The sequence below is a fragment of the Oreochromis niloticus genome, linkage group LG19, assembly GCF_001858045.2.
Source record: "Oreochromis niloticus isolate F11D_XX linkage group LG19, O_niloticus_UMD_NMBU, whole genome shotgun sequence".
NCBI lineage: Eukaryota > Metazoa > Chordata > Actinopteri > Cichliformes > Cichlidae > Oreochromis > Oreochromis niloticus.
The window spans coordinates 657,772-683,335 of NC_031983.2; the positions used below are offsets into that span (position 1 = coordinate 657,772).

At 42.5% G+C, this 25,564-nt stretch overlaps 1 protein-coding gene across 2 annotated transcripts; it reads left to right on the top strand.

The window, feature by feature from the left end:
- Positions 1–5,546, top strand: LOC109194533 (zinc finger BED domain-containing protein 1-like). 2 transcript variants are annotated; one of them, XM_025900754.1, is made up of 10 exons: positions 1–22; positions 239–309; positions 413–581; positions 2,045–3,109; positions 3,445–3,992; positions 4,090–4,234; positions 4,314–4,545; positions 4,634–4,777; positions 4,872–4,940; positions 5,036–5,546. In XM_025900754.1, the coding sequence occupies exons 4-10, from the start codon at positions 2,952–2,954 to the stop codon at positions 5,396–5,398; spliced, it is 1,659 nt and encodes a 552-aa protein (XP_025756539.1). In that variant the 5' UTR covers positions 1–22; positions 239–309; positions 413–581; positions 2,045–2,951; the 3' UTR covers positions 5,399–5,546. The 2 variants fall into 2 exon arrangements, with proteins under 2 accessions (XP_025756539.1, XP_019204129.1); XM_019348584.2 differs by lacking the exons at positions 1–22; positions 239–309 and having other exon boundaries at positions 378–581.
- The last annotated feature ends 20,018 nt before the right edge of the window (positions 5,547–25,564 follow it).

Consider the following 25,564-nt stretch of genomic DNA (forward strand, 5'->3'; position numbering starts at 1 on the left):
ATTTATTCAGTAAGCTGTAAAGGTGAGTATTGTGCTGCATTTAAGAATGTCAAAAGCTTACACTTGTCGCAGTTGTGGTGCTTTAATGTAAATGTTTGGGCACCCATGGTCAAAATTTCAGTTAATGTCAACAGTTAAGCAAGTGGAAGATGAAATAATCTCCAAATGGCATAAAGTTACAGATGACATTTAATTTTAAATAAAATCATTTTCATATTTTTTATTTTTTTTTAAACAGAAAAGGAAAGGGCCCACAGCAAAAGTTTGGATACCTTGCAGTTAACTGGGGGGCCCAAACTGCATGCCAGTGTATGTAATTGATATACATCAGTTGTAACATTGCAGTTAGTTGTTTGAGTTATGTGTGGACTTGTTTTTTTGTCCCCTTGTCTCTTGTTCATGTACACAACAGGAAACTCTACTTTGGCAGCTGAGCACTTCATGTTATCTGTGGACCAGGCCATTGTGAATGGCCATATCACTATCTTCAGCGACGCACTTATCCTGATGTTTGGCTCTTACTACTGCATGAACATTTCTTATCCAGTACCCCAAGCAGCAACCTTGTAATTCTTGCAACGGTAAGGCGGCACCAGTCAATTTTATGCATTGAAACATAAGAATGATGAGACAGTGAAATCTAAAGTTATGCAATCCAAATCAAATCATCAGATCTCCTTTCATTTCAACAAATAATTAATAGTTGCGTTTCAGATGGCTGTCTCTGAAATAGGACTGGGCGATATGACCCAAAATTCATATCTCGATATTTTTTAGCTGGATGGCGATATACGATATATATCTCGATATTTATCGTATAAAGTAAGAACAAAAAGAGAGTTCTTAGTCAAAGCTGCGTCCCAGATGTCACACAGGCACTTTTATTAACATACAGCCTAGATGTACATAAAAAAATTACTCAAAAATAAATTATGAGCATTTATTAAATAATAATGCTCCATAAATAAAAGAAAACAATGTTGTTTTTGTGCATAACAAAAAGCTCACAATTGTACAGTCAAAATGTAAACTAAAAGACGCTGAGCATAATAACAAAGAGACAGATTTCACAGCTGCTTTATTCCCAAGTTATACTGCGTGACTGACAGCCTTGAGTTTGAAATCCGCTTTGTAACCATGTCTCTTAACAGGTGCCATTTATGGTCCTTATACACACACAATATGGTAATATTACGTTGAAACACAGTACATATTACTCCGCGGGTCTCCAGACTACGGTAGCCGTAATGCTCCGACAATCCATCAAGCGGTGCAGCGCCGTAGCTTACCAAAGTTGTACCAAAACATTTTTTGACAGATTGCTGAGCACCGTGTACCACATAAAATTGGTTCGCGGTCATCAAGCACAACTAGAATTCACACATAAGGCTTTTGAGAAAATGAAAGGATTTTAGGCCGTGCAGCCCCTGTGGGCGCAGTTAGCTCGTTAACACGTTGACGCCGTCCAGCCCCACGCACGGGGCGATGCGCGGTAACTCGTTAACGGAGATTTGCCGTGTCTTATCTTGTCTTTGCCTACAGGTGAAGCGATGGGGGAGGGGGAGTTGTGTTCAGTGAAGGAGAGAGGCGAGGCCGAGTAACGTTGCGTAGAGACAAAAGTGGACGAAAGAGAGGCAAACTTGCGGCTCCACAAGTATAATTATAACGTAACATATACTATATCGATATAAACGATATTGTCACATCTTATATCTCGTATAAAAATATATCGATATTTTTTAAAAACTCGATATATCGCCCAGTCCTACTCTGAAATATCCTTGATTCATGCTCATGTCAAGTTATAGAAAGAGACCTTTGAGTAGTAGATGTTCACAGATGTTTCACTACCCTCAAACAGTATTTGGAATAGAGACTCACAGGTTAACCAATCATCTTTGTATCACCCCTCTGTGCACAATGACCTGTATGTCCAAACACGCACTCAAAAGCAAGCTCAATCTACACTTAGATTCATTGCAAACATAAAAAACACATACAGTCCAGTCCTCAGTTTCTAATGAAGTTGTTTTTCATTCGACAGATGTCTTAAGATAAACCCCGACAAGGGATGCAAAGTGGAGCGGAACGCGTCTAAAAAAACCTTGTGGTCAATCCAAAGGTTCTGACATTGATCACCAAAATTGCGGACTATGAGTAGAGAGCATAAAAAGTTCTTATTCTTATCCTGAGGATAACATAATCTGGTGTTCAGTAGCACTGGTCTCTGGTTCATGGTCAATGTCAACAGCACGGGTGGCCCGCTTGATAGGGGAAAAGTGAAATATAGGCTGCAAATTAGGGATGGGTACCGGTGTCCGGTGCCATTGTGGAACCGGTTCTGACATAAACGGTAGTAACCAGAACAAAAAGCAGCGCACAATTCGGTGCTTCATGTAGGTGCTTTTTTTCCCTGAGAAATCTAGCCAGTCACTTCCTTTCCAAGGATAGTAGGCGGGCCCAGGTACGTACGGGTTTTTTTTTAGAGCAGAGCTAAAATGCCGAAGCTGAAGCGCTCGAGAGTGTGGCTGTACTTCACAGCAAAAGATATAAACTCAGCAGCCTGCAACAAATACTTAAAGGTAATAATGTGCAAAGGAGGTAACACCTCAAATCTAATGAAACACATGGCGTCGCATGGCGTTTTTTTTAAAAGCCGAGAAATGCACCGCATTTGATAAGTTGCAGCAAGACATCACACCGAGCACATCTACTGCGGGTGTGGTGCCTGTTCTCGGAGTTAGCAACATCCAAGAACCCGAAGAGGAGAGTCCGGCCCCTAGCCCTGCCAGTGTAGCAGAAATGATAACTGATGATGATGATGGCAGCAGCACCCGTTCTTCTCTGGGTGAGTATCTTAATGTTGTTCTTGTGCAATTTAAGTTGAGTAAGCTAACCACGTTATTAAATTAATGCATGTAAGGTGAACTAGCAAACACCGTCGTAGTTACATGTGGCTGTCTTCTTGTTTGATGGCAGATACTCCCTTCACCCTGGCCAAAAAGGCTAAAATGACCAAAGAAAAAGTGGACGAAATTCATAGGGCAGTGACAAAATTTATAGTCAAAGATCTCCATCCATTTTCAACGGTGGAGTCACCATCATTCAGGTGAAAAATGTTGTATTACTCTTACATAAAAAAATAGACTGTATAATACTGTAAAGGTTAATATGTTCTTAGCTGCTTAGCTTTGTAAGTCTTCTCTAAATATTATAAGTAAACTATATTTGAATAAAAGGTGAGCTATATGTTTTTATTTTTTATCTGGAAGGAAAAAATTAATGAAAATTCAAATGTATTTTCTGTTTATTCTGGGAACTGGTTTATATGTTTTATTTATTTTATCTGAAAAAAAGAATTAAATTTCAAGTCAAAAACACTTTCTTTTTATAAATTTGTTTTTTGTTTTGTTTTGTTTTGTTTTGGGTTTTTTTTTAATTCAGGGAGATGTCCACTGCCCTTAATCCAAGGTATCAGCCCCCATCGAGGGATGATCTATCCAACACACTTGTACCTGCTTGGTATTGCGTGGAGAAAAGCAACCTCATCCAGAATTTGGCACAGGTTAACAAGGTCGCTATCACCTGTGATGGATGGACCAGTATTGCTCAGGACCATTTCCTCACAGTGACTGTTCACTACATCTACAAAGGCAAAATGAAGCAGAATGTGCTTAGCACTGAAGCAGTTTATGAGTCACAAACAGGTCCAGTTGTCGCTAAAGAAATATCAAGTGTTGTGGAGCAATTTCACTTGGGAGGGAAAATAATTGCTGCCACTGTAGACAATGCCTGCAACATGGATGTTGCTTTGAAAAAATTGGACTTTTTAAAAGTGGGATGCTTTGCTCATACCCTCAACCTGGCCGCACAAAAGGTGTATGACATTCCTGCAGTTTCCAGCTGGTGTGCCAAAATCCGTTCAGTTGTGGTGTGGCTCAAACGTTCATCCTTGAGCAAAACTGTGCTCAGAGAAAAGCAGCGAATCCTGAGTAAGTAGCGCATGCAGTTACATATCAAGAAGTATTGTTATTCATATTACCTTTTTTATAGTAATTTAAAATATGTTTGTGTCTATCTGTGCTTTAGATTTGCCACAGCATAATGTAATTCTTGACGTTAAGACGCGCTGGAATTCTCTCTTCCTAATGGTGGAGAGATTTATGGAGCAGTTTGATGCAATCCAGGCAGCTGCTCTGGATCTACGGCTGAGGAAGCCTATTGAGAAGGACAAGTAAGTGAATGACATGAGCATCACTTGCAAGAGCTAAATTACGTCAGTTACCTTTAACATTGTGAATATTTTTCAACAGGCTAGAAAGGTTCACGCACACCGATTTAATGAAGGCAGAGGAGTTTATTAAGTGCATGCAAGTCCTGTACACGTCAACCATGTGTGTGTCAAGTGACAAGTCACCCATATGCAGCCAAATCATCCCCATCCTGGCGAAGCTGGAGGCACATTTCAGACGATGTGATGAAGACAGTGTTTTCACCTCTTCAATAAAAGAGAAAGTCTGGGGTAGTCTGCAGAAAAGATATCAGGTATTTGCAGACAATATCAATGCGCATGAAAAATAGGGTTACCTTTTTTCAGTATCAGCTCCTATGTTATATCTTGTTTTACTTAAAGGATGAAAACCTTCAGAAATTTCTGAAGGAGGCCACGATGATGGACCCATGTTTTAAAGGCAGGCTAGGTGGTGAGACAGCTACTGACATCTGGGACAGGTTGGAGAAGGCAGCAGTTGCAAATGCCACAGCAGCAGTTGCACAGGTATTTTCATTGTGTGTGTACAATCTTGTCCTTTTGCATCATGATGTAGTTTCTATGTTGAAGGAATGCTCTTTTACTATCTGTGTGTCCATAGCCTCCCACTGAGGACCCCAAAGCACACAGCGAGGTGGATGATGCTGACATGGACAAGCCAGAAAAATATGTAATTTCAGATTTTTTCTAACACAACCACTACATTCTAAAAGTGATCTTTATTTATTTTGCAAACCTCACACATCTTTTTTTGTTGTTTTTCAGCTAAGTAAGGTCCAGAAGTCACCCTTAGAAAAGCTGTTTGAGGATGAAGACAGAGAGCTTCAACAGGCTGCTTCTCAAGCGGGTAGAGTCCCCTCAATCACAGAGCAGGTACAGAAGGAGCTTCAAATATACAAAAGACTGCCAGGAATTACCTCTGGACAAGACCCTGTGGCCTGGTGGTGGAGTAAGAGGGATACACTCCCCAATTTATCTGCCCTATCAGAAAAATACTTGTGTGTCCCAGCCTCATCAACGCCTTCTGAAAGAGTTTTCTCTTGTGCTGGGCATGCCATCAGCCAAGAGCGATGCCGTATAGCTCCAGAAAAGGCTAATATGATTATCTTCTTGCAAAAAAACTGCTAAACATCACAGGTTTCATGACAAAGTTTGTGTTTTCAATTGTTTAAGCACTGGTTCCAACCAAAGAAGTTATGTTTTATTGACAGAAAGGGCTAACTTTGTTATCATTTTGCTTAAAAAAAATTACTGGGAAAAATAAAAACATAAGAGGTTTTTGGACGAAGTTTGTGTTCTTTATTCTTTAAGTTCGAGCACCGTTTAAGCACCGGCACTGTTTCAAAAGTACCGTTTTGGCACCGGTATCGGATAAAACCTAAACGATACCCATCCCTACTGCAAATCCTGTTCACATTTTGCTAGCATTAGTGCTAGCCAGTTGGTACTGTCTGCTGACAGGCTTCTCTGTCACTCTGTCCTGTTTTAGGTGTAGCATTGTCTTAAGTATTATCTTCATCTCAGTTCATTGTAATAGGCTATACATTGACACTTGTGGTGCTTACTCTGCAAACACGGTCCCACCCGTTCAGTTATTTTGGTAAAAGTTTGTTTTAAAGTGACAACTTACAACATATCAATACTTATCAGTTAAGTACAGGGTGGGCCATTTATATGGATACACTGTAATAACATGGGAATGGTTGGTGATATTAAAGTCCTGTTTGTGGCACATTAGTATATGTGAGGGGGCAAACTCCTCAAGATGGGTGGTGACCATTTAGAAGTCGGCCATCTTGGATACAACTTTTGTTTTTTCAATAGGAAGAGGGCCATGTGACACATCAAACTTATTGGTAATGTCACAAGAAAAACAATGGTGTGCTTGGTTTCAACGTAACTTCATTCTTTCATGAGTTATTTACAAGTTTCTCTTTCTTCACAGCCATTGACATGTCGAAGAGGTTAACACGTGAGGAGCGGATCGGAATTGTGTTGATATCTGGTGAATGCAGTAACCGGGTCATTGCAGCAAATTTCAATGCAAGACACCCTACGAGACCACCCATCTCCCATGCTACAGTGAGCAAACTGCTTGCTAAGTTTCGTGAAACTGGTTCATTGTTGGATTTGCCAAAATGTGGACGCAAGAAAACTGTCACCAATGAAGAAACATCAGTGGCTGTCCTAGCTTCATTCAGCAAGAGCCCACAGCGTAGCACTCGCTGCATGTCAGTGGAGAGTGGCATTAGTCGAACATCCCTTCAGCGGATATTAGCTACTCACAAATGGCACCCTTACAAACTCCAGCTACTGCAGCATCTCAATGAGGATGACCCAGATTGGCGCAGAGAATTTGCAGAATGGGCAAAACAAAAATTGGAACAGGACCCTCAGTTCACGCAGAAGATTTTGTTCAGTGATAAGGCAAACTTGTATGTGAATGGTGAAGTTAACAAACAAAACCACCGCTACTGGTCTGACACTAACCCACATTGGATGGATCCCTCCAAGACTGTTGGAACAACAAAAGTGATGGTTTGGTGTGGTATATGGGGTACAACGATAGTGGGTCCACTCTTCATCAATGGAAACCTCAAGGCCACTGGATATTTGAAATTGCTACATGATGATGTGTTTCCCTCTTTATGCACTGAAGCTGGCACATTCCCTGAGTTTTTCCAGCAAGATGGTGCACCACCACATTATGGGTGCCAGGTCCGAGCATTCCTAGATGAACAGTTTCCTGGAAAGTGGATTGGTCGTCGTGGGCCCCCAAGGTCTCCCGATCTGACCCCCTTAGACTTTTATCTTTGGGGTCATCTGAAGGCAATTGTCTATGGTGTGAAGATACGAGATGTGCAACACCTGAAACTACGAATACTGGATGCCTGTGCTGGCATTTCTCCTGCGGTGTTGCTATCAGTGTGTGAAGAGTGGGAGAAGAGGGTTGCATTGACAATCCAACACAATGGGCAGCACATTGAACACATTTTATAAGTGGTCAGAAACTTGTAAATAACTCATGAAAGAATAAAGTTACGTTGAAACCAAGCACACCAATGTTTTTCTTGTGACATTACCAATAAGTTTGATGTGTCACATGGCCCTCTTCCTATTGAAAAAACAAAAGTTGTATCCAAGATGGCCGACTTCTAAATGGCCACCATGGTCACCACCCATCTTGAGGAGTTTGCCCCCTCACATATACTAATGTGCCACAAACAGGACTTTAATATCACCAACCATTCCCATTTTATTACGGTGTATCCATATAAATGGCCCACCCTGTATTAACACACTAAGACATTTATTTAATATCATTTTCATCACTAATTATTAACACATTCATTCTCTGATCCCTCTGTTTTCATTTTGAAACGTCTCTATTTCTCACTTGTTGCACACACAGCCATTCTCCTTCAAACTGCATGCAGACATTTTCACTTCCTGTCACAGACACACACACACACACACACGGCGGTTTTCATACACACACACTCTTCATTTCACTGCATTTCATCAATTTCTACAGCCTAATCGAACTCTTGTTTTATGTTTACACTCTATATACTGTACCCTCTGTAACTCTACTCATTTTTAATATAAAAAGAATGCACCCTCAGCCACACACACAAACTGAACAGCTTCACACAAATATATACTAAGCTCTTTACATTTGCAAGCATTAACCAAACGAAATCCTTCACATCAAAGTCCTCAGCGTGGTCAGCCACCCTGAGCCACAGCCACCCTGTGACTGTGACTCAGGTGGTAGAGCAGATCAGCTACTGATCGGAAGGTTGGTGGTTCGATCCTTGGCTTCCCCAGTCTGCAGGCCAAATATCCTTGGGCAAGATACTAACCCCGAGTTGCCCTCCGATGCGTTCATCGGAGTATGAATGTGTATGAATGTAGTTTACGTTGCACTTGAGTTTAGAAGTGCTTGTATGAGTGGGTGTGAATGGGTGAATGAGGCATGTTGTATAGAGCGCTTTGAGTACTCCGGGAGAGTAGAAAAGCGCTATATAAGAATCAGTCCATTTACCATTTACACAAATCTTCAGCACAATTAACATAGTTTTCAGTACAGATCACAATTCTTTCAGTTCAGCTCTGCAGCACACTTCACACAATAATTTCAGCATAATTTTAGCACAATTCACTCCGCTCCTTTAGCAGATCTTCTCACACACATGCCACACCCTTTTCTATCACACTTTCAAAGTAATATGCACTTCTGACCATTCACCCAAAGAATTTTTGGATGGAATTTTATCATTCACACGTTTATAAGACAAATGCAGATACTTATTTCCATAACACACTTTACATCATCCTGTACTGGTACCAGTTTTCCCTACACAATTTCGACAAATTTAAAAGCCTATGTGCCAAGGTCCCACCTTGCTGATCAATCAACCCGTTTCTGTCCCGGACAGGGGCCAGATTTCTAAGTCCTATCTTAATTTAAAAGCGTTTCCCGCAGCTTGACCGGAAGCTTTACTTTACCGGCTCTCTCGCCTGAAGCTTCGCCTCACCCGCCACTCTTCGTTGAGGTGGTCACGCCTGAGGCCCGGCTTCTTCACTCAAACAATGCACAGAAAGTGGTCCCTGACCACTGGCCGTTAACAAGGACCCAAGTCTTGGCAGTGGCTAACTGAGATGACCTGACGCCGCAGGACCTTGCCCCGCGTCTGAAGCAAGGTGGGGGTTCTCACCCCTGAACTTGTGTGCACTCCTAGGGATCGCCCTCCCCGTCCTAAATTAACGTAAATAAATTTATAAGCACCACTGGGGACTCTAACCGCCAGTTTTTTACCTGATGCTCGGGCCCAGCCCTCTAATCAATAGGGACTTAAATCCCTTAAACAAATGCCCTACTCTAATCTTTCTCTTGGCTGACACAACACAATTAAAATTACACACATCAACCTTAAAATTCACCCCAACATTAACATGAATTTCCATCAAATATTCCCCAGACTTTACTTTTATTGTCACAAATTACCCCCAAATCACCACAGACATGTCACCAGAAATCTACTGAACAGATTTTATAGTTTAGTTTAATTTCACCACTACTGAGCCAATTTAACGGTGGAGATCGTCAACTCGGCAAACAGATAATTTAGAATTCATCCAATATGCACACTTTGGTTTTTTGAACAGGTGGTGCCTACCTTTAAATTCGGACCGGTCCTCTGTTCGCCTCATTTCACGATCCCACCTTGGGCCAAATTTGTCCTCTCAGCCGTAAAAGAATCCGGGTTCACGGCACCAATTATCAAATCCGGTTCTTTGATATTCTTTTACTGACAGAGAAAGACCCCGACTCAGTGTGGTCAAACTCAAAAATCATCTTTATTCTACATTTCCGGAAAAGGAGAGCTGCAGATGCTAGCAAGCATCAACAGGTTTAAAGCATTACAAGCCAAATGCGTATAATATAGTCCTGTTATACGTCACACATAGTCACACATAGTCACACATAGTTTCGATCAAAACAACTCCTGTGCTGCACTCTACCTAGTTTCACTTCCTGTACTCTGCAGGCCTGCACAAAGCTTGCAGAGTTTCCTGTCTTACACAGTACTCTGTAACCTCTAGCACACATTATAACTCAAAGTGGTGTTTTACTATAATGGCCTCTATAAAACAATATAAACAGAAAATAAGCACTAAGAATATATTTTTATTCCGTAACAGATACCATGAGGTCTATATGATAAGATGATGAAGATATGTGTGAGAAGAAGGGTTTTAAATTCAACAGTATCGAACACTGCACTGAGGTTTAGCAGGACAACTAGCTCCTTGGAGACTTATCATGATATGCTGAGCATTTCTCTTAACTCACCTCTTCTCATTACGTTTTGTCTTATTTCTCCCGAAGCTTGGGTTTTTTTCCTTATGTTTTCCCTTTTATCTTTCTCTCTTTTCACTCACTCACAAGACGTCATAGCAGATGACTGGCCCTCCTGGAGCCTGGTTGCGGTGAAGGTTTCTTCTTGTTTTTTTTCCCCACCGGTGTCTAGTGTTTGCTCACAGGGGATTGTCTGATTTCAGGGTTCTCTGTTTATAAGATTGTAAACAGGGGCAGATCTACTGTGGTGGCATGGGTAACAAACCCTAAAATAATCTCTTCCCACCCCTAGTGCCACCCTAGTTTTGTCAGCCTCAGTATGGAGAGTGAGGACCCAAATTGCAGGACTTGCAGGGTGAGGATGTGGATAATGTTTATTATAAAGATTGTGTGGACAGAACATAAGCTGACTGAAACTAAAATACTGGCTGACTGAACTGAACTAGGAAACAAACATGTGGATTAAACAATGACAGGACAAGGAACTGAGGGAAACAGAGGACTTAAATTTACAAATCACACATGATGATTAGATTTAGCTCAGCTGTGTACTTATCTGTTTCTAACTAATGATACATAGGAAATAGAACTGAACATAATACACACAGACAGAGGCTAACATAATAAAACAGGAAGCATATGAAACATAAACAAGTACAAACTGAAGGTTCAAGGTTCAAGGTTCTTTATTTGTCACATGCATAGTTATACAAGTATAACACACAGTGAAATGTATCCTGACACGCTCCTCGACATGTGCAAAAACATGGGGGGGGGGGGGGGGGGTAGAGGAATAACATTATAAATATATATACATTGGGTGAATGTGCAGTAGAAGCAGCAAGCAGGTGAATTCTGTACATTAATATGAATAGACATCTGACTATTTTACAGAATGGACACTATAAACATATTTAAAGTTAAAGGAATTGAGTGTCTGGAGGAGAGTCTCAGTCAATTATAGATGATGTGAGATGGCGGGTGTGTGTGTGTGTGTGTGGGGGGGGGGTGTTGGTTTAGGGTCCGGATGGCTTGAGGATAGAAGCTCTTCTTGAGTCTCTCTGTCCTTGGGTCGATGGCCCCGACAAGTTTTGCATATGACAATGTTGTTTATTAAAATAAGCTAGCATGAAACTACAATTAACATCCAATATAAATTCTAAAACTGACTATATGTATAATGTCTGCAGTAATAAAGTAATAAAGTGTTAAATGGTCTACTGAGCAGTGTTTTGTCTTCCATCGGATGCCTCTGAGGAATCAAAAGAACTCGGTAAAGTGTTGATATTAACACTAAATATAATATTGTAACTAAAGATTATGGGGGGGGGTGTCCTGTTTTGCCCACCATGTCTTTCTTGTCCTTACACTCTCCCCTCAAAAAGTTAATGGCGTCCCAACATTCTAACAATATCAGTCCTTATGTAGCAACTATATGTTGCTTGTAGGAGGCTACATCTCTTTAGGAGTCAGAGTTCAGCATCACTGCTAGCCACAGTGAAACACATGACATGTATCTCCCCTTCATGTCATATGTCGCAGCAGATGTTATTGTGCACGATAACAGTCCACTGCTTTTTCCATCCATATCACGGGTATCTGCATCTTTACTGAGTAAAGTGCTCTCACTTGGACATAACCTCGCTACATAACATGGGGTGCCATTCTCATAACGGGTCATTACACTAATTTTTTTGACTCTTCTTTATGGCTAACAATACAGAATTAACATTTCTAGTGGAGATATCATCTGAATTTCAGGAGCGGGACCACTCCTCCTTCACACCACCTCCGGCCTCAGGCTATAAAAACCCCCCTGCTCCAATACCTGCTGTTCTCATTTTCATGCCCCACCCTTCCCCCCTTTTTTCTTTCCTCTCTTCTCTTCTCTTCTCTTCTCTTCTCTTCTCCTGTCCTCTCCTCTCTTCCTTTCCTCCCTTTATGTCTCGTTAGTATATGGGGTTCTGCCCGGCCCGAGAGCTGTCGCCAGTCCCCTTCAAGGCCTTCCCCAAACCGCAGCACTATTCACACTTCCTCATCCCTCATCGCCCATTGTTACCAAGGAAGTGGTCCCTGCTAGTGAATTCTTTTAATAAAGCAGTAATGGAAACCTGAAAATCTAAGTGTTATAACTACTTTACTGCAGTAAAGTAAGTATGAGGTACTTATTCATGTGCTAATGTCGGCTGTCCTAACTTGTGGTAAGTAAACATTAACTTTTGTTTTCTCATTCTGAAAGGATACTTTTTCACACTGACAGGTGACTGGTCAGTGTCCTCTTGGTCACTGCACTCCATCTCAAGCTGGTGTGTCTGCTCTGTCTTTATTGTTCTCTTGTGCCTCTGTATCCTGGTCATGCTGGTCGCGTTGGTGTTCTATATTGTCCATGCCCAGATTCTCTTCTTCGCAGTCCTCCTGGTGTTCCATGTCATTGTCATCACAGAGATCCTCCCTCCTGACTGCTCCACTCTCTGCATTGAACTCTGATGGTTCTGTTCACCAGAGCTGTCTACCACATTCCCCTTGTTCTGTCGGCAGTCCTCTGATTGCTCTCCATTCATCTTCATCCTCTGAACTGTGTTCTTGCTCATGCCGCTCATGTCTGTCCTTGTTGTTTTTCTGTTTTTGCTTTCTCAGTTCTGCATGTGAGTTGACTTTTTCGACTGGCAAGAAGTCACACGGCAGCAGGAGGTTCCTGTGGACGACTCTGACACGTCCCTTGCCATTTTCTGGCTTAATGTCTTATACTGGGCTATCCTTATGTTTCCTTTGTGTCACCTGAAACACCTGGTCCTCCCAGAAGGATCTCAGTTTCCCTGGTCCTGTCATAGAGCACTTTACCTCGTCGACTCTCCTTACAGGCTGTCGCTGAGGCCAGTTTGTAAGCATCCTTCATGCGAATCTTCCACTACTCAGCATAGTCTTGATGAGAAGGGCTCTGGTCATTAGCTGTGAGACCAAAAATCATATCAATGGGGAGTCTGGGGTTTCTCCCAAACGAGGAAATAAGGTGCATATCCAGTGGCCTCCCTGCGCATACAATTGTACGCATAGACCACCTTAGCCAGGGATGCCTTCCAATCTGCTTTTGCTCCCTCTGGGAGGTTCCGAAGCATGGCCAGCAGTGTCCTATTGAACCTTTCTACTTGGCCATTTCCCTGGGGGTGGTATGGTGTGGTTCTGGATCCCTTAACTCCGCTGTATTCTTCCAGCTTGGCACAGAGTTTGTTTTCAAACTCTCTTCCCTGGTCATGATGGAGCCGTGGGAAAACCAAACTTCAAGACAAAGTCTCCAAATATTTTTTCTGCCACTGTTTTGGCACTTTTATCTCTGCAGGGGTAAGCCTGAGCAAATCGTGTAAAGTGGTCCATGGCCACAAGGATATACTCAAACCCTCCCTTACATTTCTCCAAATGCAAAAAATCAATGGAGACCAGCTCAAATGGGTACAATGTAGTGATATTGATCAGGGGAGCTCTGGTTGGCTTGTTGGGACGCTTGTTTTTTAGACAGCTACACACCTGTGTTATGTAGTGCTCCACGTCCTTCTGCATGTGAGGCCAGTAAAAGTGATCCCGAATGAGGGCCAAAACTCTCTCCACCCCCAAGTGGCCCATGTCTTCATGTAGTTCTTTATAAACGAGCGAATGGAACTTCTTAGGCAGGAGTAGCTGTGTTCGGCTGGGTGTTTTCCTGTACAGTAAACCATCCTCATCAAGGTGCAGTTTCTGTTTTTCCCTTGCCAGGGCAGCGATCTTCTTGTTGCATGCCTGTTTTCTGCCTTTTGGCCACGGATTAGAGATGACATACTTCAGGACTTCCCCGATTACAGGATCCTCTTTTTGTGCATCTCTTAGGTTTGCCTTAGGGATTTCCAGACCTGACATCCCTACCTCCTCACTTTGCTCTGCTACCACAGTTGAGATGTCTATCGGGCAGAGCCAGGGTTCACTTCCCTGCAGCTAAACAGCCAGAGCCTGAGTCACGCTGTTTAGGACTTCAGGTGTCACTGCTTCTGTACAAGTTTGTATGTAGTGTTCCATATCCAAGGGCATTCGTGAGAGACCATCTGCATCTCTGTTAGCTCTGCCAGGTCGATACTTGATGGAGAACTGGAAGTCAGCGAGTTCAGCTACCCATCTGTGTGTGGTTGCATTCAGTTTTGCCGTTGTCAGCACATATGTGAGGGGATTATTGTCAGTATAGACAATGAAGGGTGGTGAATAGTAGAGATAATCTCTAAACCTCTCACATATGGCCCTCTTCAGGGCAAGAAATTCCAGCTTCCCTGAATGGAGGTGATAGTTCTTCTCTGGGGCAGTAAGGGTCCTAGACCCATATGCAATAACCACTAGCTTTCCATTTTGTCTTTGGTAAAGCACAGCTCCAAGTCCCTCTTGTGATGCATCACAATATAAGATGAATGGTTGCTCGAAGTCGGGATAACCTAAAACTGGGGGCTGAATGAGGAAATTGACTAGCTGACAGACCACCTGATGATGCTCAGTTGACCATGCCACTGGGTGAGAGGATGGTAGCTGACCCCCTTGATTCTTTGTCTTTTTGTTGTGTTTTGACTTCTTGTCTCTCCCTTCCCTTGGCTTTTCTGAGGAGAGAAGGTCATAGAGTGGCTTTGCAATGCGTGAAAAGTTAGGAATATAGTTGCGATAGTATGAGATGAATCCCAACAGCTTCCTCACTTCCCCAGTGGTGATGGGGTTTCTTTGTTTTAAGGCTTGGACAGTAGCAATGTCAGCGGGGTCCATGGTGTGACCATCTTGAGTTACCAACCTCCCCAGGAATCTCACCTGGTTTTTGAACAGTTCACATTTCTTGGGTGTTAATTTCACTCCATGGCTCTGATAACGCTGCAGGACCTTCTTTAGATCATTTAAGGGGTCCTCAAATGTTTTTGAATGAACAAGGTTGTCATCCAAGTAAGGCCGACATATGTTGTCCCGCAGCCCTGCAAGGCATTCTTCCATCGACCTCTGTAACTCTGCTGGAGCAGACGACAACCCAAAAGGGATTCTTACCCATTCATACAATCCCCATGGTGTGATGAATGCAGTGAGAGGGTGGCTTGACTCTTCCAGGAAACCCTGGTGGTAAGCCTTCCCTTGGTCTAGGAGAGAGAACCAGGAGCTTCCTTTCAACGTGTTGAGCATATCTTGTATGCGTGGTATGGGATGGCGGTCAGGGATTGACTTAATATTTAGCTCCATATAGTCACAGCACAAGCGGAGGCTGCCATCTTTTTTCTGCACACATACGATGGGGCTGGAGTAGGAGGATTTTGATTTCGTTATCCACCCTCTATTCAGCAAGTCTTCCAAATATTCTTTTACTTCTTTATGAAGTGGCTTAGGCACTGATGTATATGTTCGGCGAACAGGTGTGGGGTCACTGAGGCGGATCTTAAGCTGCAGTGAGGGTATATTGCCAACATCCTGTTCATCACAAGCAAAGGCATTACTCTCCTCTCTTAATAGCTGTCTGATCTTCAGCTGCTGTGCCAGAGAGAGGTGGTCAAGGGGAACTGGGGGGTCCCATACACCTTCACTGTTGCTTCTTGATCTGTTTTCCTGTTCCTCCATTTGACTAGTTGGAGGTGCAGCTGTTGCTTCTACAGTAGGTCTTGTTGTTTCCAACTGTTCTATTTCCACTGCCACTGTGTTAGCTGGGTAAATAGTTCGGACCCTCTGAGTTTGTCCCAAAACAGTTTTCGGAGGCAGTATGATCTCATAAGCTTTGGTATTAGTGACTGGGAGGCTAATACGGGACCAGCTGCCTTGCTGTAAATGGACAACGCTCTCTTGCACCTCCAATCCCTCTGGCATCTGTGGGTAGGGATTGGGCTCGAACAGGACATCCTGACCTGCTGGGAGTGGGCCTGCTCTCACACTACACTTGACAACTCTTGTCTGACCAGGTGGGATGCTCATTAATTCTCTCCCAGTCTTCACTCTGCCCTCACCTAGCCCATCATCTCCACTCTTCATCACCTTTATAAAGACCTCAGCTTTCTTACAGTCAATGGAGAATGCTGTGCTAACAGCTTCTGTTACAGCACAAGGTGGCTTCAACGTGATTGAACACATGCTAGAGAGGGGAATACCCTCTCTAGCATGTGTTCAATCACGTTGAAGCCAATTATTGGCTCCTCCGCTACCTCATCTTCCTGAGCTACTAATACTGGCACTAGAAGCTCTAACTGTGCAGCCTCTTCTGTGGGCAACCTGAATTTGATTTCAACCCACCCGGAAAATGGGATTGGTGTTTGATTTACTGCCCTCCCATCTAATATACCAGGCCCAATGATTTCAGTTAAACTCCTAACTTTGATGTGTGGGATGTTCTGTTGTCTCCATTTTTCATTTATGAGACAAACCTCTGATCCTGTGTCCCACAACGCTGTGATTTTTACTCCCTCAAGCAGGCAGGTGATCATGTGCTTCCTCCCAATAAGATTGAAGAACTGGCCTCTTCGCCTTGGGGAGAGGAGGCTGACGGAAACCGCTTCATTCCTCTTATCTTGTGTGGCGGCTGCTACTTTTGTCTCCAAATATTTTATGCTGTCTGTCAAGAGTTTGTGAACATCTTGTTGTTGCTCACCTTGGTTTAGTGGCTGAAAAGAGGGTGATGGGAGTGGGTTCACCATGCTAGCTGACATGCCAATCTGCTCTGCCGTGTCTGGAAGTTTTCTCCGGGTGCGGCATCCCCTTGACAAATGTCCACTTTGTCCACATTTGAAGCAGTGGTCGCAGTTTCCCCCCCTATTGCTGTCCTGACAATCCCTGCAGCCACGTTTGAGACTTGGGCAGTGTGAGGGAGAAGGTCGGTGTGACTCACGAATAACTCCTTTTATTTCAGCTATTTCCCCCTTTACTTGATTGATAATTTCAAACAGCTCAGTTTCCTTGCAAGTCACTCATGCTGGTGCTTTAGCAGCTTTACCTTTTGTCGAGGTGGAGAATGGCTGGTCTTGCCCACCCACTGCACCAACTGCTGCCTCCTGCACTGACTGTGCCTCTGCTTTTATTTCTCTTACTTTCATTTCTCGGGTAGTCTTTCTGAATTTTTGTTGCCTCTCCCACTCAAGGCTGGCCGCTTCATTTCTGCGAGTGACTTCATTTGGCTTTGCAATCAGCACATCGTCAGCGACTGCTGGATCATCCAGGTAGGTTTTGATCTGGTATTTCACATTGTCGCTGATCAGATCTGTGCCAACGGCTCGCAGAAACTTTTTCTGAATCAGTTCGACATTGTATTGTTCATCTGTCCCTGGCTCCGTTGATGATGCTAGGAGTCTTTCTTTCATCTCTACTGTATTGCCCTAAATAGAAAGTTCTGTGGGGACTCATTACTTCCTTTGGTGATATTTATCAGCTGATGATAGAGGTCAGTAGAGCTATCCTCCTTGTAGTGTCCCTTCAGTATGGCACGAAGCTGGGTGAGGTCTGTAATCTCCAACATATCACAGAGACTTAGGCCTGGGCTTATGGCTCTAACAACAGCTTCAATAATTTCAGCTTCACTGTGATTCTTTTTAAGTCCCATTTCGATTTGATGAATCAGGTTGGAGTATGACAGTTTGTCTTTCTGACCCCGTTCCCCAATTTGGCCACTGATTCTAAATTCCCTGTGTATAGTCACCTTAGGGGGCTGTGTTGCTGGTGAAGCAGGTAACGGTGATGGAAGAGCAGGTAACTGTGTAGCCAGACCCTGACTAGTTTCTTGGGAGGCCATTCTGTCTGTCAGTCTTGCCATTTCTTCCTCTAACCTTTTTGTTAAGGTTTGAAAACTTAGTTGCAATGCTGCATATTGTTCTTGTAGACTGGCCAATGCAACCGCATCCCTACTGATGCTATCTTCACGTTCCTGTGCAGGGTCATCCCTTTCCTTTACTTCTTTAACAGTTTTAATTAATCTGTCCAGAAATGTGTGTGCTACTTCCTCTTCCTCCACTGCTTCACTTATTGTTCTGATCAGCGTGTGCTTCTTTGTCTGTTTCCCGATTGAGATTTTAGCTTGTAAACACACTTCTTGTAGTTGGTCTGACCTTAACTGCAGCAAACTCTCACTTAGCTGGTCTTCAGTTGCTCCAACTCCATACTGTGTGTGATGACTCTGTAATCTCACACTGCTTCTCAGTAGCACCGCTGATCCCACCGCTGTCACCAAATTTTGTTGCACACTTGGATTAAGATGAATCAAAACCAGTGTAGCTTTGTGAGTTCGCCTTTACTGCTGCAAATGTGTAGACATAAAGCATGGTTACACATTCATACAATCTCTCACAGCTCTTTTAGGCGCACTCCTTATGGTTAGTCTTTAAACTCAAAACACTAATACTTCTTACAGTACATCAATGAAATAAACATAAACAAAAGATAGTTTGATTCACCAGTCTTCATCTGCTGTGATTACAGGTATAGATCCACAAAAGCGCCACAAGGTTTCCACACAAACTAATGAATTAGCTGTAGCTGCTAATCATTAGCTTCACGGCTAATTCACATCGCTACCAATAACTTATATACTAATGACACATAGTGGGGATCAATGGCCAACTTTCCCAAATTCTCATCAACCCTGTGGACTTATCTTTAAATACATCTCAAGTTATTTTCCTATATTGTGTCTGCTTACCTGCAAATGTATAGACATAGAGGTTACACATTCATACAATTTCTCACAGGCGCACTGCCTTATGGTTAGTGGCTGGGCTTATTTACTCCCGCTAGAGCTGCTCATTTTAGGGGATACTCCCTCTTGTGGTGTAATGGAGGAATAATCACCCTCCCCGCACTATGGCATTTTGGAGACTGGGGCACACATTATTTTACAACAACCAAAGAAAATAACATATTTGAACAATTAGAACATTTAACTAATATAATATTGTAACTAAAGATTATGGGGGGGGGGGGGGGGGGGGGGTGTCCTGTTTTGTCCACAATGTCTTTCTTGTCCTTACATACATATTACAGAATGTAACACCTGAAGTGGCTTTGATTTAGCCAACCCAACTCCATTCCACCCTCATGTCATGCTAAGACAATTTCCCTAGATCCACAACTAATTGTAGGGTCTTTACAATATAAACTGCCATCGGGTGATTGTTCCTGTGATTTAAATTAAAATATATACATGGTATTGAACTGAACTAAAAATTGGTTTATTGCCTATTTAATTTGCGTGTCTCCTCTGGGGCATCAGGGCCTTTGTTTTCCCTTTTATTTACTTTCTCTTGTATTTATCATGACTCATAGAGAATCCAGCATGTTTATCATCAATTAATGTTATATAGACTTCTCTGTGTGTTTTGGCAGTAATGAATTCTGTGATTAATATTTTGATGTATGCTTTCTTGTTATATATAAGTCTTGTGAGAAACTGATGAAAACTGCAATTTAAAACTTGAACAATTTTTACTTAATTTTACTTTTAAATATGCACTATACTGCAAATACACACTCTTGACCTGCATCTGTAAATCACAATACCATATTGCTTATCCTTATTGGAAACATTACAGAGGAGAGTGGTGTATCCTGCTTACTTGTATCACTCATGTTGTGAGAATATTAATCTAGTTACACATTTATGTTGTTGGTACATCCATCTTCTAGGTATACAAGAAACAACCTCCATACCATAAATCCATAAATTCTTGAATTAACTTGGATAAGAAAACAACTAAAAAATGACTAAAATGGCTATGGCTAAGTCTGTAAAAAAAATATAGGTCAACAAAATGTCCTATGATGTAATGGAAATATAACTGTGTGTGTGTGTGTGTGTGTGTGTGTGTCGGGGGGGGGGGGGGGTGTTAGCTACATAGACTGTGTCTGACTCAATGACTTTGTCACAATTTATTATGTGCCATTTTTCTTCAAGCTGTGTCACGTTTACGGTATCTGCCACAGTGGTGACTGGGCAGCCTTAAAGAGTATTATCAGGAGAATAGTTTGCATATATTACAGGGTTAAGTGCAAACCAATCTGCTTTATCCAAACACAGCAATCCAAACAGAGCGCTGTGCCTTGGAGACTGATGAGTAACACACTCAACTGGGGCCCCAGCAAACCCTATACTCCCCTTTCTACCTTCCCATCACACATTGGGCTCACACTGATTGGCTCTGATTGGTTGTATAAAACACAGCTCTGACTTTTTGATTATATTACACATGGTCACGCATGTGGTGCCCTGTGCTGCAGATAGCAGAGCCTCAGCAGTACAATTGCCAGTACTCCAGATTACTGCAAGGACGAATAAGGGGGAAAGAGCTCATGGCTGTGATTGTAATTACTTCAGAAAACATATAACACTCACTGGGAAAGCCTCTGATGTTGATGACACAACTGTATTATATGCATTCTTACTTATAGTTTGCAGCATTTGAGTCCCACAGCAGGTCCTGACCAGCCCTAAACCCCTTTGCAGGCTACCCTGGGTTCACTGATGTCACAAGTGGCAGATGACCTCCAAAACAGGCTTTCAGCAGGCCAGAGGGAAATTGTTTTGGCATTTTAAATGGAACACCTCCGTATACAATTCAATGTGACCTCTTATGTGCCAATGTATCCCTGAATGGAAATATGGGGCTGAGGCTTTGCGGTCAGGAGCACTGGCCCTGAGGGACCGAGGGAGCATGGAAGATAGAGTCTAATCCGTGAAGCCTTCAGCCAAAGCTGATTTCCCACATAGGCCCATCAGCTTGAGTTACAGATTAAAAAGACAGGATCCTTATTGTATCACTTGCCTTTTCACCTCTGAGCTCTGTGTATTCTCAGTTTTAGCATTCTTAATCCAACAAGAATTCCCAGGCAGTTCACTTCAGAGCACGGACTGAGCACAAATGTTTTTGGGTTTTTTTTACTCCCAGATGTAATTGCCAGTGTGACCGTTTCATTCTGATGTGTTGTATCTAATTCATTGCATGATAAACATGCATTGTTATTCCAGGCTAGAGGATTGATTAGTTGCTTCCTGGGACGGCATGTAGATACTTGCTTAGTAATTAGAAAATAATGAGAACAGAAAGCGTGCTTACAGCCTCAGCACATCATTTATTAAACTTGTGACTGTACATAGGCATCTAGATAGTTGCAGAAGAGGAGTGACCAAAAAAGTTTAAGACAGTTTAAAACACAAATTGTTACTGATGGTTACTGAGGGTTTCTCACCAGATGTGTCTGCTAGCTAAAGATACCGCTGCTGCATTTCCTAGGAAGGCAAAGTCGTTAATATGCAAAACTGATAGAAGGAGCAAGATAAAGAAATGGAAAATTATTTTTAAATATAAGGACTGTTCAGCAAGTGAATTTTTATAGATTGGAAATGTAAATCTCTCATTTAAGACATGCCTTTTCCCCAAAGCCTTCCCAATGCTATGCACATGCATGCATTTTCTTCTCTTAAATAGTCAATATAGACGTTTTGGTAAATGGACTGGTAGTTATATAGCACTTTTCTACTCTGTCTGAGCACTTAAAGCACCTTATACAACATGTCTCATTCACATATTTCAGAAACACTTTTTTCCTGTGCTTTTTCTATGTAAATGCTTTATATCTAAACTTCACACACATTCATACTCTGATGGAAATATCAGAGAGCAACTTGGGGTTAGTATCTTGCCCATGGTTATTTAGCATGCAGACTTGAGCAGTCGCTGATCAAACCACCAACCTTCTGATTAGTAGATGTGAAAACACTAGTGCTTTAGTGCCAAATGTTGCAGTATGTGTCCGTGAACTTGGGGCTTACAGTTCACGACATATAAAGGTCGTATTCATGCTAAGCATATTCGTATAAGTTATCTATCATGTGCAGCTTCCTGTCCAGTGCTGCAGATGGACAAAAAGGAGTGATGTTGAAATAGTGTTGGGGGAAAAGTCAAAGCCCACCCAAAATACAGACACACACGCACACACACACACACCCTTTTCACTGTTTGACATTTTGTTTTCTCATGGTCATTGTGGTGAGAGCTGTCACTAACAGAGAAACTAAGCGACCATGTTGATTAGATAAACCTTTGGGGCAAGGAGTGGAAATATGCTGTCAGCTCATTACCAAAATACATAAGCTCTCACTTCCAATTACTCACTTAGCAGCTGGAGATTAGACATGAGAACTGATGCCAACACCGCACTCTTTCTGGGGTCAGCAGAGAAGACTGCAGTCACAAATTATAACACTTTATCCCCCTATACTTTTTTTAAACGTATCCTGCTGCCCTTGTACTCAACTCACCTGAAAATCAACATCAAATATTTATACATGCATGTTAGCTGCCATTTAAGTGAATTCATGAAACATCACAGCGGTGTTTGGATTAGTGTTGGCTTTTCTTTTACCCAGATCAAATGACACATTTTTGGGACACAGTGGGTGATTGTCAAGTAGATCTGAAAATCTGGAACTCAGATTGCCTTGAAACCTGTTAAGTATTAAATGAAACGATCAATAATCTTGCAGCTTTCCAGGCTTTAGCTCATACTTTTCATCAACCAGTGATCAATGTGCAAGCAGGAGCATACAGCTTTTTTAGGTTGAAAAGCTCAGATAGATGAACTGCAAATTTTATGTTAAGTGTAAAACTCAGGACAGATATAGTCAGAGGCTAGCAAATGAAGATAAGATAAGATAAACCATTATTATAAGTACCACATGTGGGAAAGTTTTTGGTCACAGCCGAAAGTGGAGAGTACAAACTTAGGAGCAGCAAAAATTAAGAAAAAAAAACCCAATAGAATAGAATAAGATAAAATAGGATAACAAACTATACAAAATAGAATAAAAATACTATACAAGATAGAATAAAATACTGTGTTGTATCAGAAAAATTGCACTGGTACTGTTGCACATCACAGAGACTGGGCGAAGGCTATCATGGTGTATTGGATGTGTGTGTGTGTCTGTCTTCGCGTGTGTGGTCATTTGTAAAGTCTTTGTTGTGGAGTCTGACAGCAGTTCGAAGGATCTCTCCGTCCAACATTGTGGGTGCTGCAGCCTGACACTGAAGGAGCTATTCAGTGCTGTCAGAATCTCCTGCATGGGGTGGGAGATGTTGTCCATCACGGATGACAGCTTAGCCACCATTCTCCTCTCAATCACCACCTCTACTGGGTCCAGAGGGCATCCTAGAACAGAGCTGCCCCCCCCCCCCCCCCCCCCCCCCCCCCCAGATCAGCCTGTTCAATGTCTTCCTGTCCCCGGCAGAGATGGCACTGCCCCAGCAGACCAAACCGTAAAAGATGGCTGAGGCCACCACAGAGTCATAGAAGGTCTTCATGATTGGGCACCTTCACTCCAAAAGACCTGAGCCTCCGCAGCAGGTACAGCCTTTTCTGTACAGAGCATTTGAATTGTGAGTCCAGTCCAGTTTATTGTTCAGATGAACACAGAGGTACCTGTAGCTATCTACAGCCTTAGTGTCCATGTATTGAATCTTTAGTGGTTGCAGTGGAGGATTTTTGTGCCTGTGGAAGTCTACCACCAGCACCTTGGTTTTTCTAGTGTTAATCTGCTAGCACCAGTCCACAAAGCCTTGGGTCAGTTCTCTGGACACCGTGTCGTCCCCATAAGTGATTATATTCAATTCAATTCAATTTTATTTATATAGCGCCAAATCACAACACAAGTCGCCTCAAGGCGCTTTATAGGTACAGAGAAAAACCCAACAATCATATGACCCCCTATGAGCAAGCACTTTGGCGACAGTGGGAAGGAAAAACTCCCTTTTAACAGGAAGAAACCTCTGGCAGAACCAGGCTCAGGGAGGGGCGGGGCCATCTGCTGCGACCGGTTGGGGTGAGAGAAGGAAAACAGGATGAAAGACATGCTGTGGAAGAGAGACAGAGGTTAATAACAGATATGATTCAATGCAGAGAGGTCTATTAACACATACTGAGTGTGAAAGGTGACTGGAAAGGAAAAACTCAATGCATCATGGGAATCCCCGGCAGCCTACGTCTGTTGCAGCATAACTAAGGGAGGATTCAGGGTCACCTGGTCCAGCCCTAACTATATGCTTTAGCAAAAAGGAATGTTTTAAGCCTAATCTTAAAAGTAGAGATAGTGTCTGTCTCCTGAATCCAAACTGGAAGCTGGTTCCACAGAAGAGGGGCCTGAAAACTGAAGGCTCTCCCTCCCATTCTACTTTTAAATACTCCAGGAACAACAAGTAGGCCTGCAGTGCGAGAGCGAACTGCTCTAATAGGGTGATATGGTACTACAAGGTCATTAAGATAAGACGGGGCCTGATTATTTAAGACCTTGTATGTGAGGAGCAGGATTTTGAATTCAATTCTGGATTTAACAGGAAGCCAATGAAGAGAAGCCAAAACAGGAGAAATATGCTCTCTCTCTCTAGTCCCTGTCAGGACTCTTGCTGCAGCATTTTGGATTAGCTGAAGCCTTTTCAGCGAGTTTTTAGGACATCCTGATAATAATGAATTACAGTAGTCCAGCCTGGAAGTAATAAATGCATGAACTAGTTTTTCAGCATCACTCTGAGACAGGATATTTCTAACTTTAGAGATGTTGCGCAAATGGAAGAAAGCAGTCTTACATATTTGTTTAATATGTGCATTGAAGGACATGTCCTGGTCAAAAATGACTCCAAGGTTCCTCACAGTGTTACTGGAGGCTAAGGTAATGCCATCCAGAGTAAGAATCTGCTTAGATACCATATTTCTAAGATTTTCAGGGCCGAGTACAATAACCTCAGTTTGATCTGAATTAAGAAGCAGAAAGTTAGCGGCCATCCAGGTCTTTATGTCTTTAAGACGTTCCTGCAGTTTAACTAATTGGTGTGTGTTACCTGGCTTCATGGATAGATAGAGCTGCGTGTCATCTGCATAGCAGTGAGAATTTATGCTATGTCTTCTAATGATGCTGCCTAGGGGAAGCATGTATAATGTAAACAGAATTGGTCCTAGCACTGAACCCTGTGGAACACCATAATTGACCTTAGTGGGTGAAGAGGACTCTCCATTTACATGTACAAATTGGAGTCTATTAGATAAATATGATACAAACCACTGCAGTGCAGTACCTGTAATACCTACAGCATGTTCTATTCGCTCTAATAGGATATTATGGTCAACAGTATCGAATGCAGCACTGAGGTCTAGCAGGACAAGCACAGAGATGAGTCCACTGTCAGAGGCCATAAGAAGATCATTTGTAACCTTCACTAAAGCTGTTTCTGTGCTGTGATGAGCTCTGAAACCTGACTGAAACTCTTCAAATAAGCCATTCCTCTGCAGATGATCTGTTAGCTGTTTGACAACTACTCTTTCAAGGATGTTTGATATGAAAGGAAGGTTGGAGATTGGCCTATAATTAGCTAAGACAGCTGGGTCTAGAGATGCTTTTTGAGTAAAGGTTTAACTAAAGCCACCTTGAA

Coding starts and splice junctions, on each gene's coding strand:
- LOC109194533 (XM_025900754.1), top strand. CDS start 2,952: ATGTGGCTGTCTTCTTGTTTGATGGCAGATACTCCCTTCACCCTGGCC. Junction 3,110..3,444: donor GTGGAGTCACCATCATTCAG/GTGAAAAATGTT, acceptor TTTTTAATTCAG/GGAGATGTCCACTGCCCTTA. Junction 3,993..4,089: donor AGAAAAGCAGCGAATCCTGA/GTAAGTAGCGCA, acceptor TCTGTGCTTTAG/ATTTGCCACAGCATAATGTA.